At 39.7% G+C, this 20,226-nt stretch overlaps 1 protein-coding gene across 1 annotated transcript in view; it reads right to left on the bottom strand.

The window, feature by feature from the left end:
* Positions 1 to 3,931: 3,931 nt before the first annotated feature.
* The window catches only part of LOC104464846 (glypican-5-like), a gene marked incomplete at its 3' end in the record, with an annotated part of 141,216 nt that continues 124,921 nt past the window's right edge, over positions 3,932 to 20,226 (bottom strand). The window contains exon 6 of the mRNA XM_010077684.1: positions 3,932 to 4,082. Coding sequence (XP_010075986.1) covers positions 3,932 to 4,082 — 151 coding nt within the window. The remainder of the gene's footprint in view (positions 4,083 to 20,226) is intronic.

The following is a 20,226-nucleotide window of genomic DNA, read 5'->3' as shown; positions in this document are numbered from 1 at the left end:
GCATAGAGATCTAATGTTGGTTGTCACCGCTTGGGTGGGGCCTCCTTATGACATACAGCTGTGCAGCACAGCTGGGAATGGGAAATCCCCCCCACTAACTTCCTTCCCACTTTTCACTGAACAGACTGAAACATTTTTCCTTTTCTCTGAGGAGAGGCATAACATAGTGTAAATCTGTAGCTGTTTTGTCTTTTCATGAACGGCAGGATACTAACCCCTCTCCTAGTAAATATTCTTGTAGCTTGATCCTGGAAGGCACTGAGCAATCCCTGCTCTTCTCCACACCATGACCATCACCCTTCATGGTCCAGTGAGGGTTTAAGAACAAGCACTTACATCAGTGGACTCATTTTGTGATTGCAATTCATGTAAGACTATGCTTACAAGATCACGCAGCACTAAGCAAGGTTCTGACTGAGACGCTGCTTTGCACTTCTGCCTAGAAACCTGCAGGACTGGAGCAGTGCAAATGGCACAGCAACTTCCCTCTCCGTGCTCCAGATTTATATGGCTTGCTTTCCTCTGAAATCTCTTCTAGCAGAGCTTTGTTCAAAAATGATTAACAGATGTTGTCATTAAAAAGTTGGTACTTGCCAACAAATAACACATGGGTCTGCTTGAGAAACAGTGCTGTTTCCACAGCTTTCCCCAAGAAGAGATACTTGTGGTAACTGGTAAAGCCTGTGAGAATATGACATTTTAAAGTATCTTCTGTCATACATGATTTCCTAAGAGAACGCTGGTTTCCTAAGAATTTGTTTATCTTGTTCAGATGAAATCATTTGGATAAACACACACGAGACAGAACAGACAGTTAAGCCTGTTCTGATTAAAGCAGTTAAGTGGTGATCTTCTTAGGTAACAATGAGTTTAGTTTGGCAAGCAAAGACTTATTTGTAACAGAAGTAAACAAAACCCCAGCACTAAACAATAGATAGCCATGTATCTTAATTGAAGACATAAAATAAAATTATTAACTGATATGCAGAAATGATTCTCAAAGGCTAAAAGGTGACAAACAGAAGGAGAGGATTTGACTATTCACTGCAAGATAAGCTGAAATACACGGACAGCAGTGCCCTACCGAAAAAAAATTGGGGCAAAGGATATAACAATGGACCTGTCTGGAATATACAAGCAGAGAAGCACCTCTCTGTTTACCTACCTGGGACATGCTGAATTCTAAACGCTAGGAGCCAGCCCTCTGTTAGCAATTTGGAAAAGGAAACTGGGGAGAAGGTAGTGTATCCTGTCCAGGGGATCTTTCAATGCTTAAGAACAGACGAAGATGGAACCTAGATATTGATGAAACTCCTGGCAATTCATAATTAATAAAAGGGCAAATTTTTTTCTGGGAGGTGGAAAGGAATGAGCCTTCAGTAGGTTTTCAGAAACTATTTAAAAGCAACCTGAGTCTTTTGCAATGCTCAAAGCAGCTCTCTCAACACATAAATATCATTTTCATATAAGTTTCAAAAAAATGACAGATGCAATACATTTTTACTACATTCTAAACTGAGGATTTTAGAGGCTGACATTGAAATTCTTTCCTCTCTTTTCTCTTTTCCATGGACCTGTTGTTAAAAGCATGACTGCTGCCAAAAGGTTGTATTTTGAAAGGCTTTTATTCCTTTTTTACACCTTTTGTTCTACTGTATGACTACATGCTACAACGTGCACTGATTGGATCGGTGGCATTTTATATCTATCATTTATGTCTCATCCAAACCCGCTGTAGTCAAGAATATTCCCACTGACTCTACTAAACTTCAAATCCGGGTTTTATTGGGGATTTAGCTTTAGCTTAAATTCACGTCTCAATTCACTGCGCACTTCAAGCAAGCAAGGAAGAGTCAGTGTTGTCATGTTCCACTTCTACAAAACAATGGCCAGATGTACTTGACAGGCTTTAAGTTTAGGAAATACAACCAATTCACAGGCTGAACAATTAGAAACACCATCTTACAGACATGCAACAAGAGGAAATTCAACTAATCTGATGTTTATTTCTTTAACATTCTATTAAAGCAAAGAAGCCCTATAATGAGATTACTCAATTTTATCTCTTAATTGTATCCAAATATGCAAAACAGATTTTCTGCTAGTGGCTTGTATACAGTACAATATTTTAAAGCTAATTATGAAAGAGCATTACTATTGTCACACAAAGAAATACTTATTCTTCCTGTTATGAATCAAGACCATCTTCTAAAATTAATTGTAATTACCTTTTTAATTGGATATAAACCCTACTGAATTCTGAAAAAGCTAGTTACATAATTCTTTTCAATCCAGGATGATACCAGCATAAAATATAATTAAATACATTGCAAAATAGGGTGAAAAAGAGACATTAAGTAGTTTTCCACTGTCAAAGCCAGCTCTAAGTCAGGTTTTGAAAGTATGCAAGTTTTTATTTTTGAACACCTGAAATCTGCCATTGTCCATGTAAGCATGCATGCACATCCTCCCAAAGAGTGTATTAATAGTTTAATTGTTCACTGAAGAGTAGTTAGCACCTGCCTTTTGTTTGTATTATTCCACATAGAGAGGAAAGCGTATTAATGTGTCTGCCCTCACAAATCCCCAGGGCCCAAAAGATCCAGAAGTCTTTTCATTGCTTATGTATATAGTACAATAAACAATAAAAAAAGCTAAGAAATAGTTTTAAAATAACATCGTACCAAAGTTCTTCTCTTCAAAAACATTGGTGAGCAGACAGTGAAAAACTCAAATTGATCTGTTACAGGCAATTATTTAATAATTTTTAAAAATACTGTCCCTATGTCATAATACGTTGTGTATCTTGATCACACAGCTCATCAACACAAATTACATTTCAGGTATTTATAACCTGGTACTGCAAACCAAATCTAACATTTTGCACACATTTCAAAATACGTGTTTAAGCTTGGTTTTCCTGAACAAACATTCATAATAGGGACAACTGAAGTCTTACTATAGACTAATCACATCTCGTTTGCACGTCTTACTTAAATGTGGGATACCTTTTCCTCCTCTCCACATGGTGGCAAAGGGACAAGGAAGAGGCACGAGTTTATTTCAGCTGAATGAAGAAGCAGTTTAAAACTTACCTGAGTTCCAGCCATCTTACTGAGCGTTATTTTTCAACACTATTGTACCTGTATTTCATATACTTGCACATCCAACCCAAATTATATTTACACACACTATGGTAGTTAAAGCAGTTACATTTTGATGAGTTGAAATGAATCAGAACTTCCAGACAAGATAAACCAATAATATCAAGTACTTAGAAGGAAACACTTCACTTCTTCAAGACTTACTAAAGCACAGACATAACTGTGTATTAAATTGCCAGTATTCTGGTGGAAGTTAAGTTAGATTCTGATGCTGATTCTACATTTGATGATATCTTATCCAAGTAATTACATGAATAAATACTGCGGAATGCATATCTGAGACTATCAAGAAATTTCATTTAACCAGCAGCTCACCACTAGAAAAACCCCAATACCTCTTGTGTTTTATTCAAGAATATATACTTTCCAAAGGAAACTCTGTTTGGATCATCGTTCAGTATTATATGCGACCAATAAATATTTATGTTAACACTTAGCACAGTCTATAAGGACATGAATTTTCTATTTATTTGAAGGGCCCACATTATTTCGGAAGGCTCTTCCAGTATTTCTGTGATCTAGACTACATTGATATTTTTCACTCTAAATTTAAGTCTTTTATCTGCACGCCAAGTGTTAAATTATATTGGGTTACTGTCTCTATTATTCTATTTTTACTGCAGCTCTTCACAGATTAAGATTCAAATCCTTTGAATTTAGTAGGATTTTGACAGTAATTCAAGCAGTTCAAGTCTTAGCTCTGTCCACCTAATTGTGACATTTATGAATTTCTAAGCTCTGTATGTGCTTATAGAAACTGCATTTACCTGCTGTGTGAATCCTGTCACCGGATCCTTGACAGCCATCCTCATCGTCACAATCCCCGCTGGACTCCATCTCTTCGCTTCTTCCACCCCCACTGCCAGCATCTCGGGAAGCCCATCTTTCCAGTTTTAATTTTGCCTTCTCAGCATCCAACTAAAATGGAAGAAGTGAAAACCCAACAATGGTCAGAATACTAACACAGTTCCTACCCCTGGTGACCAAGCTGGGTTCATAAAGCAACAAGCACTTTCTCATTCATTTTCAAGAACTGCTCCTCAAGTTGGATGTTTTTTCTGGCAGTAACATCCAAATATTTTGGAATAACAGACTATACCATTGAATTTTCTCCATCACAGATGACCATCAAACTTTTAGTTGAAAACGCCACACCTACCAATACCATCACAGGGAGCTCTGGTGCTACAGTTTTTTGTCTTGCAAACCACAGTTTGGAGATCACTGGTTAATGACGGCACAATCTGACAGCTGTCCGAGTACTTATTTTGGGTTATTTACAATTGAAGACCACAATATACTTGACAACCTTTGAAGAGTGGAGGGTATCTGCTACTTTTCATTATGGGGTTGGTGACCTGGAAACCTTGCCCCCTGGATATGATTTTTAAGATGGGGTCATTTAAGATGCCTGTACCAACTTCAAGTTGTTCATTAAAATTTCACTGGAAATTTATTTCGTGGACTGAGCATAGAATAAGAAAGTATTTTCTAAAAGAATCTAAATGTATCATACTAGGTCACACCTGCTATAACAATATATTTACTCCCTAAACTCATCTTTTTGACCGTGAGATAACTCTTTCCGTCAGCATGAACCGTTGCCTACTATTAGTGCTGTGGGAATCAATGATTTTTCAGTTCACAGGTGGTTCCAAAAAATGAAAAATCCCATTTCATTTTCAGTGAATCTAAACCCAGCCTTATCCAGGGAACAAGAAGAGCAGCACTATTTGGGAAGAAATTACTAATACAATCTGTTATAAAGCATTCATTAGGAGGATTCAGGACAAACTTGAACCTGTCCCCACACCTGAGAGGAGCACCTACTCACTGAGTTACACAGCACCTCTCCTGTTGGAGCTGTGCCCTGTTTGTACAACATTTCAGAACCAAGGTGCTCCACGTTCCTCGGTGGCCACCCACCTTAACAGCTTATGTTTGTTGTTGCTAGTGCAAAGGATGCTTCGGGATGAGAAAAGGTGGGAAAGCTTCCACAGAGAAAAGCCCCAACAGCTCAGCTTCCCCTACAGCCCAGCGACAATGAAATACTCCGATTTTTTTCACAACCTAGCTAAGTGGCCCTGGTTACTACTGAGTTTCCATTCCCCCATACATATCACCCCCATTTAGTGAGTGACCACCAATTTCTTTTCTGCATCTTGTCAGAAAAATACATTGGGGATGTTGGTTTTGTGTTTAAGTGATGGAAAGGGCCATCCCAGTATTTCTGATGACTTCCCTCACATAGCTGAAACTCAGCCTACAACGCATATGAACACTGTTTTGAAAGGCAGCAGCTTGTTTGTCTCCTTTTCAAAGTTACGAAAAACTTGTTCATGTTAGCTCTGCTTGTACAACATGACAAGGTATGGTTAGGACCTGTTATTCTAGTTATGTGGAAATATTTTACCCAAATGGAAAGACTCTGTAATGCTTCTCAAAGCTGGTCAGACTCTGGATCTATCCAATAGCCTTCATCACAAGTATCTTCCCCCAAAGTACTGCAGATCCATTTCAGGCTTTGTGATCTGCTTTATCCCCGAGGGCTGTGATTATTCTTGCTACTGAGCAAAATGCATTTTGAAATGTAGCTACTTTGAAGATTCAACCACATTTCACACTAGAAAGGAGGTGAGCTGGGGGAGGAACTGGAGCACAGGGCTAATACAACTGTATTAACTGGGTTGAAAGGATGATGACGGATGCAGCAATTTCTCTGTAGTGGGAAGCTTTGTGTGATAGTCTCCTTCTTCTCCAGATACTGTGAGCTGCCATCCTCCACTCTGGGCTGACAAATGCTTGGACCAGTGTAACACAGATCCTGTTCTACCGAACAACAGAAGCCAACTTCTATATGGCAGAACTCAGGAAATTTTTCACTGAGAAGACCTGTTTGCTCATTTGAAGACAGAAATAACTTCCCACTGCAGTGGGAAGATCAGTAAGTGGGAGGAGAGGGTACAGACCCTCGTGGGGAAGCACATTAAACACACTCTAATTGTTCCTGCATGGCTGTTTTTTATAAACAAGTTGCTTAATGTTGAGCTGCATTATTCGCAGGCGTAAAGGCTGATGTCATGGCAATACAAAATAATGTTTTGCCAAACAATTGGAAAAATTTGCCTATGAGGGAGAAAGATAACTCAGTTCTTTCACAGATTCATTGTGTCCTGACCATATTAGAGAAGACTCATTCATTCTTAGTTGTAATCCTTCAGAATGAAAAGAAATGGCTAAGTGGTGAACAGAACAGATGCAAAATTTAATAAAGGCTTTTAATGATTGTTTGCTGGTCAAAGCAGAAACGTTTACTGCCTGTTAAGGTACTCCTTCTTTTAAAAAATTTGATTTCATTAATGCGCATGGCTCAATCCTGACCTCTGCTCAAAACAAATAAATACTTGAACCAAATGCGCATCATTTTCTTGGAAAAAGACCAAGAAATAAGCTCCGCTTTTCAACATGGTGCACTGCAGCATTTTACAGACTTCTGGGTTCTTTGAGCCTTCACTGCAAAAATACATTAGCTGCAGCCCAGCTCTGCACCTCCTGCCCATACTAATGAAGGCGTACCCAGCTCTTTCTTGGCTTGCCAGTAGAGAGGGCCATCAAATTGCACAGAACCCTTCCATACAAGTTCAACAAGGTCAACTCAGGTGCGACCTACCAACCCTTTTCACCTTGTATACCCTTTCCCAATATCTTCCAGTGAGTATTCCATTTGTGGCCATCATTCACCTAGAACGATGGACCAGAGCCCATCTTTGTGCAAAGATAATGGTTTACCTCTAAATAAACCTATTCCAGAAGATGAGGTAGTAGATCCACCCACACTGTGCAGCCCTGTTGAGAAGGCAATGTCACCATTGCATTGTGACTTGTGATTTCGCACGCTCCTCTCTTCCAAATTTTGAAGGAACACTTGTCCTTTGGCCAACTCTACATGACTTTAGTTTAGAGATCACTGTTTCAGTGTGCTAGCAAAGTGTACGCCACCATTTCTCCATCCCCTTTTCTCACAGAATCATAGAAACCTTTCTCAAAGGACCAAGACTGCACTGAAATAGCACAGACTGCATCAAGATGGAATAGGAGGTGAAGCTTTAGAAGAAAATAATAATGAAAGACATTAACTGTCACTTTTTATTAAGCCCTGCTAGGTCCAGAAGATAGGTGAGAACAGGGAATGCCCGTAATGCCTTGTGACTAGGGGACTGAGAGGTCTCCAACAGAGGAGCAGGAGGTCATTTGAAGGTTCAAGGCATCTTCAGAGACAGCCATGATCAGTTAAAAAGCCTGAACAATTCTCCTAGATGCTGCCACCAACCACTAAAACTTCCTGCTTCCCCACAGATGGCTGTAGAGACAATCTCAGTTCCTTGCCCACGTTTAACAGTGGAGATCAGAGACTGGAGTCAGTCATAGCATTTCTATTATTGCTTAAAACCCACTCTTAAATGAGCCTTATTTTGCTGACTCACACTCCGTCTGCTGATACATAATGCCATCCAGCCATCTCTGGCAACTCTGCACAACAGTTCCAGCCTGGGAGGGCAGTATCTTGATGTTGACAATGAACACTTTGGTTAAACAATTGCAACGGAATTCAGGCTGGGCACGGGAGCTTGTACCTTTACCTTCACAAAGCAGAAGATATCTGCTGCCTGAGATTCCAGACAATACTGGAATCTTAACAGCTTAAAAATTAAGTCTTCAAATTTTTGACACATCTGAAAGGCATTTTTTTTTTTACACATGAAAACGTTATATAAATAGATCAATAAGATCTATCTCAACTGAAAACCGACTCAAAGCAGGAATATTCCCAACTGCAATAGGCTTTGGATCAGGTTCATAAGCAGCCTCTAAAGCACTTTTGAGAAACTAATACAGTCTTTGTGTGGGAAAGCTGTAGTGTCTGTATCTGATTCAGTTGAAAGGTAAAAATCACATATTACTATTCAGCTGTGAGTCACATACAGATGACTGCCTCATGCACTTTATTTACTCCAGCAAAGGTGCCAACCTTAAGTGACATAAAAAAAAAAAAAGTTTGCTGACGTATGGTTTTACAAAGAAAGAAGTCATATGAGAACGGTTGTGTCTTTCTCCCCTATTAATACTTGATGATGTAGCACACGCATTCCTGGCCACGCAAAAGAGTCCTTCAGACTTCAGGGGCCTCAAAGTGTATCTGACACACAACCCCTGAGCTTTCTATGACGACTCTAACCCTAATTCTCATTCTGACCATAGATGTGTTAAAATACAAATTTATTCTCATGTTTTTTCAAGAAGGCACATTCCAGCTGAATACTTCCACACATTAATTAAATAGTAACAATTTAGCTCCATGAAAACTATTCAATAAAAGTGACACTTTTGATCTGTTTCATTGATTAGTCTATTTTTTGAGGGGTCATATACGCATGTATTTCTGAGGGCAAGCCTCTAAGCTGCAGGATAATAAACTAATTTCATCAGAAAAATAGGTTTTAAAATTATAATTTTGCACCACAGTTTCAGGCTTTTCAGGTCAGTGAACACAACAATGAAAATCTAAGAGAATACACTTTTTGAATAAAGCCACTTAAAAGTTGTGTGCTTGGAATATTCAGAGACAAATCCCATACAATAATTGTTTCCTGAGAGATTTGTTAATTAGTTTTCTATATGACGGATTTCAGTGTGACTGCTTTTGCTCCCTGAAAGACAACTTTGAGGTGAAATCTGACTTCTGTCCACTCATCATGTGCGCATATGTATCTTACTGGTGTCCTCACGGTGATCGAGAGATGGCTGGTTATATACCACATTTAGAAATTGTAAGCTAAGCGTGATCTTTTCTCAAGGTATTTACAAGCCGTTGCCTTTTAAAAAGTACTTCAGTGACATAAACATGATTTGCAGAGACAAAGCATTTTGCTAGCCTATGCACAAATACTGTACAAAGCCCAGTCTTGAAAAGTCACATATGACTCAATCCTTCCATTAATTTTTCTCAAAAATAAAACTAAAACATCCTTTCTAAACCATTATTAGGTCAGAAATGACTACAACTGAAAAAGACAATGTGCCTTTGTTTTTAGTCTATTATATACATTTTTTTTGCTAGGGACTGACATACTGCTTTAGGCATAAAGCTGCATTTTACTGGTGCCTTGTGACTGAGCAGATGTTCTGTCATTTCACAAAACAATAGCAATGTAACAAATTTTAGACATAACTGCCATATATATGCTTATTCCAAGAGGGTCCTCTCCTTTGAGATAACGTTTATGGTTAATCTGCTTCCACATATGCTCTTAGCTCCTTTTTGAAGCATTTGGCAGCTGCTTTTGCTTCTTTTTTTCCCACATTTATCTAGCATATATATATTACCGCATAAATAAACAAAATGAACTTATTTGTCTTCAATTTTGTCAGGTATTTTCTTTGGTTTGTTCTTCCTTTGTCTCTCTTTCATAGAAATTTGAAAGACCCGATGCATTATCCTCTTCTAGTTTCTTCAGAAAGCAGTACAACTCAAGGAGGTAGTACCATTCAACTCTGAAATTCTTTTTTTTTTTTTAGCTAAAGAAAACAGATATCTAACCTTCTGGAGCAACTGATGCCCCCAGAAGGTTTCCTTCTGCTGTATTTATTCAGATCCTTACAATAACCTTTGCGTAACACATCTTGCTTTACAAGTCACCTGTACCATACCAGAATAATTTAACTGAGCAGCTATACATAATTTATGCAGCACAGTTAAGGGCTGTCAATGGGTTTAGAATTTTATTCACGTCTCTCCTGACTAGACCTTTTCCAGCTAGGGAATTGGACTAATATTGGTAGATTGCTTTGGTTTATGCTTTTCTCTCTAGCCTAAGTACCTCACAGTTACTTACACTGACATCTGTATCGCTTGTCTATGCCAGTGCTCCCAGTATACACATATATAACAACTGAAGGGGGAAGGTTCAATTCAAGCCCATGCAAACAAGCAGAGCACAAGTCTCGGACTACGTGTGCCCACAAAGTGGGGACTGACAGCCTCCTCTCCTCCTCTGCCCCAGTGTATCTCCACTCAACCTGTACACAACATTTTGAATTTCTTTTTCCCTCTTCTGATTTTTTTTTTTTTTTTTTAGGGTTCCTGGTTTGTTTTACCACCAAGTTTCTCAGGTCGCCTGGAAGCACTTCCATAGTTGCAATGGGCCATGCCAGAACAACCACCCCAGGGCTATTCTAACCCGTGACTATGCACACAACTCTCGCTGACACCCACCACGCCCAGGTCCGCAAGCGTGGAGGCAGAACGTTCAGCTACGAGGGCAGCCCCATCGCCCGTGGCTGCTCCTCAGCTCCGCGGGAGGAACGGCGCAGGCCTGGCGGAACAGGCCACCAACACCCAGCTGGAGGAACACGGTGACCTCAGGGCTCCTTAGGATCACTATACACTGTGGGGGGAAGGACATACCTACTTCTAATGTGTAGTATGTGTTGTTTTTAATATTCTGCATCATTCCAGAATTCTTTTGTTCAAAATATTTTAATTATTTGACCAACACTCCTGCTGTGTTTCTGAGCATCTTCAGTAGAAGCTGTGTGTCTTTTGGGAAGGTTAGGACTTGCTTTCTGACTTTGTCCATCTTTTTCATGCCAAATAGCTGAAGCAGTTGGTGTTTTTATTTGTTTTGGTTTGGTTTTTTCCCTGTAAATCACTAAATTACTCCTTTCTGAAACAGCATCTGTATTCGTACAACGAATTTAGCTTCTTATGGTTTCTGTGGATGTCTCCTATAACTATTCCTTTATTTTCCATATGTAACATTTCCTCCTAATTTTATAGCCCTAACTTCTCCACATACACTTCCCAATCCTCTGTCTTGAGGCCTTGTCTTTGCATAAGTCTGTCTTTACCTATGACTACTTTTTTGTTCTCCTTGTTTATGCAGATTGACTCGTTACCCTCTTCCTCATATTTTTATTGCCAGATGACACACTGGATACTTAAGGATCCACACTTTCATTTATCTTTGAACACTTTTCATTTCCCCCCTGCGTCCTTCCTCTAAGCTGGCTGTTTCTCTCTGGTTTCCCATACAGCCCACTGCAGATCCATCCTCCGCAGCAGAAAAGCTAAAAGCAATTATTTCTCTCTCAGTTGATTACAAATGTAATAGAATTATTTCATCAGGGATATAAGATTTTTTTGGAGATTCACCTTGTTATAATGCAGGATTAATGCTTCTAGTTTTGATATTTATGGTTTCCATTTTTCAACTGCTTAGTAAAGGTGAGTGTATTTCTAAAAGAGTGCTAGCACCATGATCAGCTTAATATTCATTTAATTGAATTACACAAGCTACATATGTTGTCGTATTTCCTGATTACACTGTGAAGAAGCAACAAGAATATGTACCCATAGAATCTTATTGCTATTAGCAAAAGCTTCATAATAACAGTGTGGGTAAACTGTCACCCGAAAAGTATTAATTGTGAATGATGTGAAGTGAGGACAAATTTAAAAAGACTTATTCAAGTTAATAATCTGTTTTAACCAAGCAATATAGCTGCTTAAAGAGAATTTTCACAATGTGATTTGTATTCAAAAATCGTCAGTTGGGTCAAGTTGTCAGTTGGGTCAAGGAAGCAAGCAGACACCTCCTCTTGATGTCTTACCTTGGTGTTGGGCTTTTTGGTATTATGTGATGATACCTTGGGTTAGTTCCTGCCACAGGCACGAATTTCACCTTTAGGCAGTTAGCTTAGTGTAGTCTCAAAAAAAACCCAGATCTGCTTTTTAAATTGCAGTCTGAAAATAGAGCATATGGCTAAAAAACCTGTCGTGTTATATTAAGACTTTATGCATCTTGTTCAAGTGAAAAAAAAAAAAAAGATAAAAGGTAAACAATTTGTATTAACTAAAATAAACATCGTGATTATTGGTGAAGAGTATGCAGAAGTTGCTTGCAAAAGATCTTTGACCCTTCAAAACAGTTCATTTTTGGGACAGTGGCTGTTTGGTACAAGAGCTTCAGAGGCAGAGGATTGCTGAGAGTGCCACCAAGGTACTCAGGATGACAGCGTCACCACTTCTTGTGATGTGGCCCCTTGAAAGAAAAACGTGGGCCACATCTCCAGACACGCATGCATGCTGTGCACGTGCATATTAGATAGATGATGGCGACACCACCAGTGGGAGCTGCACTTATTTTTTGTAATACTTGCAATAACGCACTAGACCAGAAGGTACAATCCTCTGCAAGTGTAATGGCTGGGAGATGAACACGCTGCATCTCTGTCACACTGAAGTACAAAGGCACGATGCCAGACCTGGCAAGTGCTGCCTCCTGTGCTCTCACAAATGAGCCTGTTCTACATTGCTTACAACACTGTTTCTCCATAGCTGGAAAGGAGGAGCTTTAAGAGGGATAACTTTTGCAGAGGGTTAATAAAATGACCAGAAAAAATGAAGAGGAGTCTTCTCTGAAAGACCATGGCTTGCTTTTCATAGCACAAAGGAGACTGGGAGATCTGATTATTGTTTACAAATGTATTTAGCCATTAGATGTAGCAAGATCTCTGAGAATAAAACTAGCACAGAAATTAAAAAAAAAGAGGGAAAACAAGCTCTTTAACTATCAGAGTTATTGAGATGGGCACAAAATTTCTCAAGCATTTGCAAGGCCTGGCTGACAAAATTTGTCAGTAAAGTTGCCCATGATGTCAATGAGCTATATGTGGTATTTCAGGAGGTCTCTGGTTCCAGACTTCCATCCTGTGGCTCTACTCTCTGCTAGTTTCTAATATTAGAAAATTGATTTGTAAAATCAAAATCACAAACCAGAACCACTCCCATTAGCTATTAGGAATGTTATTTCCTTGCTTGTCTGATTTTTTATGTGGGAAAATTGTGTCCAATTACCAAATTATGTCCCTTCTTTCCTCTAGGGTAAGAATGAAGCCTGTTAGCTGTGCCTGAAGTAAAAATGTGGCTTAAAAAACTGTATTAATTACTGCTGAGGTTTAACATGGTTTACAAATGTGCTGTTTAACTAGGAGCTCTGACTCATCAGGTTTGAGACTTCTAATAATAGCCAAGAACCTTCTGTCTGATCAGACTTGGGAAGCGTGAAATGAGAAGTGCCTGCAATCAGGAGGCTGATCGCACTCCATCAGCCCTTGAACGGCACCCTTCTGATAAGTTGCACGTTTTTAGGGGTTAAGTGAGTAAACAGTGGCCAATCTAAATTGTCTAAGGATCAGAGCTGACCCTTCTCCTTGCTTTGTGCTCAGACAGCAATTACCTTTTTTATTTGCTGAAGGAAATGTTCATGACATGCTCCAGTGCATGTTAATTCTGTTTCATGTTCTTGGATAATTATCTGTTTTCAAGCTCTATGTTGGTGAAGATCATTTTCATAGTATGAAAAGTTTGACATTTCACTGGAAAGGCTTGTGAACAATCAAAGCCTCTCATTATTTCACTGGAAAGGCTTGTGAACAATCAAAGCCTCTCATTATTTGGTAGTGCTCAACGGACCCAGGCTTTGAATTTGATGTTTCATGTTAAAACATGAAAAAAACAGAAGCAATGTTCTATTTATTCTCCTCCACACTAAATCCCAGCAACTGACCAGTAAAATACAATATGGAATAAAGTACAGAAAATATTGTAAGAAGATGGATAATGATGTTGGTCATCCATTTAACATGTACTGATGTCAGAAGCTAAATCACAAATTATTCATTACATAAGCTTAGTAGCTTTAATAACACTACAACCCAAACTCACATTTAAAAAACAATCACATTGTCTCAGTACCACCAGACTTCTCCAAAATCTTGAATGTCACATTTCTAAATGTGTTGTATTATTTAGAAGGTGCCACATATGTAGAGAAAAAGAAAGGATCGGAGCCTATGCTGCTATGAATCAGCAAACTGAATTCCATGGAGCTGCTCCAATTTATTCCACACGAAGGGCCAGCCCAGATTTTTTCGTTTGGGAAAGCACGGTGTTGTAACCAAACAGGCAAATGCATTTCATGTTGCATGAATCTGATGGAATAAAAGACTCCCTCTTTCCAGATGTTGTACTCCCATGGTTTCATGGTAACATTTGAGGACATACAATTGAATGTTTCTGTTAAGTCATTTTTATATAAAAAGGGAAGAAGGGGGAAGAACAGATACTTCTGCAAGCAGCAGCTGCCACCAAAGCCTTTTTCTACAGCTTTCCTTTCCATTAGTGGCTTCCCATGGAGGTTCTCTGATGTCTCGCTGGACTGAATTCACAATTGAGTGTTTTTACCAGTGAGTCTCTCTCCTCTACTGACAGAACTCAGGATCTGTCAAATTTGGTTAAAATTAGCTAAAGGGTTAAAAAGATATGGAGGGAGTGGGAAGGCTGACAGGCTGGGACACAGCAGAGCACATTATATAAGCTGTGTTTGTTTATGAAAGCAGGTTAAAATGCAACCTCAGGGCAAACAAACGGCCTTGGCAGATGACTAGTAACATTTCTGGAGAGCAGGAAGAGCTGCTTTGCCTGACAGCAGCCTTGCCTTTCCCCTCATAGGTTTAAATTCTGTTCAGGCTCGGTACAGGCACAGTAAGTGGGAAAAGGTCAATGCACTGGTCTTTGTGGACTATCATCTGCTCCTATTGCCTTCTCAAAAGCCACTAACAAGATAATCTGCTCACAAAGATCAAAAGCTCTCTCGCGGTGCACTAGGAAGATGGATAACCACATTCTCCTGCACTGTATAGACCTGTAATTCAGGGCTGGGGACTGGCCCACATTTACCAGAGATAGAAAGTGGCTTGAAAGTCATTCTTTATATCTCATTCACACCATATAAAGGAACTGCTATTACCAGGGAGAGGATTGAAATGTTCAGAACAGGGCTCTAGACTTTTGCAACCAGCACTTTACTGCTGAATTCATTTAAGCAGTTTCAGCACATACACACAACACCCATTTGTCCTGGTTTTTTATACTTACATTTTCCACTTATTATTTCAGAATGTTTTCTCTACAAGTGACAAAGTTCCCATTTACTCAATTAAAATAATCTTCACTCAGACATCTTCTGAGATTTCTGAAGTTTCTCCACACCATTTTTCATGTCACCAAAAATTTAATTTTTTATTTAATTAAAATTAAAACAATCATTATCTTTTCTGCAATGATGGGTCTAAATTAGATTATACTCTTGTACAGTTCTGTAGACCTTACGTAATTTTCAAGCAGTGTTCAGGAGGACCAAAGAAAAGAGGTCAGCTCTACTAAAGACAAGAGAGAGATCTGGACTGGAGCTGGCTTCTGTTATTGCAATGAGACCTAGTTCGGAAGAGGTGAAACCCCAGTAAAATGACCCAAGAACTACCACTGGAAGACAGTCAGTGTAAAACCAAAGATTCTGCTGATATTCTCTTTTCCCCCTTCTCAGCAACACACTTTTGCTCCCAGTTTCATTTGTATTTAATCCTTCTTGCCAGCTCCTCTTCAATGCTTACGTGTGACTCACCCATCTCCTCTTTTGGCTTCTCATGGAACAGCATCCTCTTTCCTGCCTCAATACAGTCATCAGTTCAGCTGAGCATGATGATTCCTGGCCACATCTGCTTGAATGTGTCATTAGGTTTTACATGTGGAAGCTCTTCCTCCATCGGAGGCCGGTCCCTCCTGGACCCCTAGCAGCTCTGCCCAGCAGAAGGTTTTCTCTTCCTTTTGTTGACTCACTTTGAAGGCCTCAAAGGACCGTTCAATCATCTCACCTGCTTCTCTTCCCCGCCTTAGACCTCTGAAGAAAGAAACTTGCCTACTTTTCCAGTTTGCTCTCCCACAGCTTTTGTACAACTTCAAATCTTTCTTTCTGCAGAGGATTCTCAGTGGAAACAAGGAGCCAGCCCCAGTGATCTCACCACTGACCATCAGCAAGTTTCCCCACAGTCTGGGAACCACCAGATGAGAAATGTGGCCTGGAAAAACTCAGACGTTTTCATGGGTGGGGATGTTATGTGGTGACCATTAAGATGGCTCCAGGAAAGCTCATATTCTGCTTGTCAGACCTGGCACATTGCTGACTCTGGCCTCCTCCGAGTGAGAGGAGAGATACAATTAGTATCAAGTGCTGGCATTTTGTACAAATATTCTGCTTTGCTCCAATTTAATTGTGGTGAAACTGCAGCAAGTACCAGTAAATGCACATATGGAGGAACGGTTGCTTTAAAACAAAAAGCTACAAGTGATACAGGATTTTAGAACAGCCAACAAACACTGCACCCAGATCAGCATTCTTCCCTGACAAGGAGCTACCACTGAAATGAAGAACAAGTCGTGGCACGTCTCATTTACATACCACTCAGGAGCAGCCCTGCTTGCTGCACGTTCAACCCCACAAGGGTTCGTGTGTTCGCATGCAGCTCTGGAAGGTACAATTATCTGCAATGACAAAGGATGATCTAAGCAAACAAAGGCAGACTCCCATGCTCTTCTCATCCCATGCATGAGCAATCACATTACACAGCCTTCATTCTGCCTTGGGCATTTTCCTAACCATGAATCATGAAATACAAGGCAGAGATGGCATAAAGAGACTATGAAAAATTTACACCTCCAGCATACCTCAGCTGCATCATGGCTCCCCCTCCTCCCCAGTGCTCAGGCTTGGCTGTGCTGAGTCCCAGCCACTCGAGCAGCAGCCACACACACCAGTGCTGCCCGTAACCGAACTGGAAAGTAACCGGAGTCCCTAAAGAACCCCTGGCATGACTACTGTATCTGAGGGAGCTGTTTGGTCTGGGTCTTTTAAGTATTTCAGAGGTAATAGAGCTAAATTTAGCTGCTGAAGCATAACATGAAGTATAGCAAGAACCCCCGCTGTGCATTCGGTCATCTGATACTAATTACACATGAAAAAGAAGGAATTTATCTTTAGTTTAACTTCAAAGGCCCGGCTATGCTTCTTACTGTCAGGCAGGTAGGGCTCGCAGTGATACTCCGTGATTACAACCGCAGGGGCATGTACTCCGGGGGAAATCCAAGGCAGCTGGAAAGGCTCAGCAACACTAATGTTTCCTCTCTCTTTTCTCTTGCTAGTGTGCAACTTATGGGGCAGAGTATTGCTGCTTGTTCGGATTGCTCTGAATGATGACCAAATCAAAGTCTGCTCCCCGATTTCAGCAACGGTAATCTCTCAAAATTATTCCCTCATCAGTCCCAAGCCCTTCTCATGTTGTTACGGGGTAAACACACAGACATGGCCATGAACACACCCACAGTTACACAATCAGAATGATTCTCCAAGCCTAGCTATTTAGGAAAATAGGCAAAAATCCATTGTAGATATCATGCTAAGATCTACCTCCAGCATTAAGCTCTCTGTTGTGCTTTATGTCACCTTCCCCAGAGCTTTACCTGGGCTTGTGTGTGATTGCAAGCTCTGCAGGGACTGCCTGCTCTTTTGGATTTACTACCATAACAGAGGGCTGTTCTTAGTTGGTCCCCTATTCCTTCTGCAATAAACATGATTAATCATAATAATTAAAAGGATGTCCCCCTCCTTTTTGTTCTTTCACTACTGTACAGATGGTAGGGGTTTTTTTTGTTTATTTTTTTCTATGCTGGGTTTTTCTTTTTAAGTCTGATCTCACCACCTCTCCACTCCAGCGTGGGTATACATCAGACAAATAAGTGCCATTTTAATAAGAAGAATGGTGCTTAATTGTGCCCATGTTATAAATCGTGTTTCCTCTTACCCCCTTTCATTTGACATGTTTTACTCCAGGTAAGTTATATGATGATTACACATACTGAAAAATCTCATTGTGAATATTTAAATAGATGGTATCCTAATTCTCATTCCCTTCAGATGTTTTTTGTTAAAAGAGAGGGCAATACGGAACCATAATGAAGGACCTTCTTGTGAAATTTTATCTGCAAGGAGGCTTGGATTAATAGGAAGCACACAGCTGAGGTAACTGTGTTTTGAAGTGCTTGAGAGACTCTTTTAATTGCCACAATCTGTTGTGCCTCTCAGAACCACTTGTGAAGGTGTTCAGCACGGTGTGTGCTTTGCTGATGAGCCATTCTTTGTCTTGTAATGAAGAAATGTTTTGTCTTGTGTCAGATATTAAAGCCACTGATATTTAAATGTTTAAGAATGGGAAATGAAAGGCTGAGTACTAACAAAAGAATGAAAGCAGTTATGACAACGGTTGTTAAACATCATAAGGTGGTGTTTTATTATTTTATTATTGCTTTGTTTATCTCTCTTCTGTTCATTAGCCAGGAGCCCAGGTTTCTTTCAACAGATCCTCTAGTCTAATATTTTCTAGATAAAGGCAGTTTATCACCACCAAGTAAACTGTGTTCATCTGGTGCATGTCCATATGTTTTCTATATCGTTTCTTTGGATCTACAGTGGATGTTTTACATTAGCGGCCTCTTTCAAAAATTCCCATCTTTAAGATTTCTCTAAATGTTCTTGATATAGTGGAATATGTAGCAATAATTGATTACTCTGTCTTCTTAGTATTCTATCAAAAACAGGAATTTATCTAGCAACATGGGTGCAACTACTTTTGGAGCAGAGAACTTTCATAAATGTGATATTTTATCTCCACAGTAATCTAACACTTAACGAAAGTGGCCAGTGCAGAGCAGACCAAGTCACTGCTTACTTGCCTTACTGTGTGTATGGAAGCAACCATATTTTGCTATAATTTTAATGAAACCCTGCTTCTCTCTGTTATACTTGTCCCACACCCTCCTGATTAGTAATATATATCCTAGATGTACACACTGGGGCTTCTCCTCAGACATTCATCCCATCTCTTTATTCCACCTCTGCCATGCTGCCCCAGGCTCACGTCTCCATTTCCCTCTCACGCCACTCCGGGGTTAGTTCCTCCCCCTTGACCTGATCCCACACGGATACTTTATTCTGCCCATTCTCCCTGTCTGCAAAGCCTCCATTGCTGCAGTCTGCTTCTTGTATCTAGTCTAAATCCTTCTATTCAGCTATGAAAGAACGAAAGTACTCAGGGTACTGATCTAAAGTTACTGCCTTTTTTGTACTACAACTCCCTTTGGATAGTATATTCTAAATGGAGGTGTGTCTGATATTTAAAGCATGGTTTAATCTCACTTAACTCTTTGGAAGTTAGTGCAGCTTGCAAGATCAGAATAAAACCACTCTCATTTTCAAAGATCATATTAGTCAAGAGTTTTCTTCACTTCTCGTTTAAATGCCAGCACAGCCAAGGTAAGGTGAGGGATAATGATCTACCTCCAGAACTGCATTTAATATTTAATAACCCATGATCACTATTTAATTTGGACCAATCCCATACCGTATGCTGTAGAGGTCTCTCTCTACTGTTCCACATCTGTTAAATATTTTAGATATTTTAGCTTTATATTTATGTAGTTGAGATGGAGTATAATAAAGCCTGTTAATATCACGAGTGTATGAGGGTATATTGGGTATTCTGGGAAAGACAGATTTAGCAAGCTTAATGGAAACCATTCACTCCCTATTGAGATGTCAGATTTGTTTCTCACAGTTTTGCACATTATGTTTAACTCAGTCCTTTCCATCAAAGGCAACTTATGTCTTCTAGCAACACATTCAGACATGGTTTCCTTCTTAGTTTCAACTTCGCCAGAATAAATTAATACCACAGACAGCAGCACGCACGTGGGAAAGATCATTCCGTATGCAAAATGACGTTTCTATAAAAACGTAAAGGAGCACAACTTACTGTCTACATATACTGGAATTCTCATCACTTCCTTCTGGGCATCTTTTTAACATTTGAGCAACACGTTTCTGCTATGGCTCAAAACTCTTACAATGATTTTTCTAAGCCTTTAATCAGTCAGGAATGTCAGGCTGGTTAACACCACAGTGATATGTCATTTAATGCTCCACCTCATTTTCAGCAAACTGTTCCACAAAGCTAGAATATCATTAGGTGGACGGAGCACTACAAATATGTCTCTGCAATTAGACTTCTGTCTGCAATTCTCTGTTGTCAGTATTTTCTCAAAAGCAGAATC

The sequence above is a fragment of the Pterocles gutturalis genome, unplaced genomic scaffold, assembly GCF_000699245.1.
Source record: "Pterocles gutturalis isolate BGI_N339 unplaced genomic scaffold, ASM69924v1 scaffold6573, whole genome shotgun sequence".
Lineage (NCBI taxonomy): Eukaryota > Metazoa > Chordata > Aves > Pterocliformes > Pteroclidae > Pterocles > Pterocles gutturalis.
The sequence above is the reverse complement of the archived record's forward strand: the minus strand, read 5'-3'. Positions and strand labels throughout refer to the sequence as shown.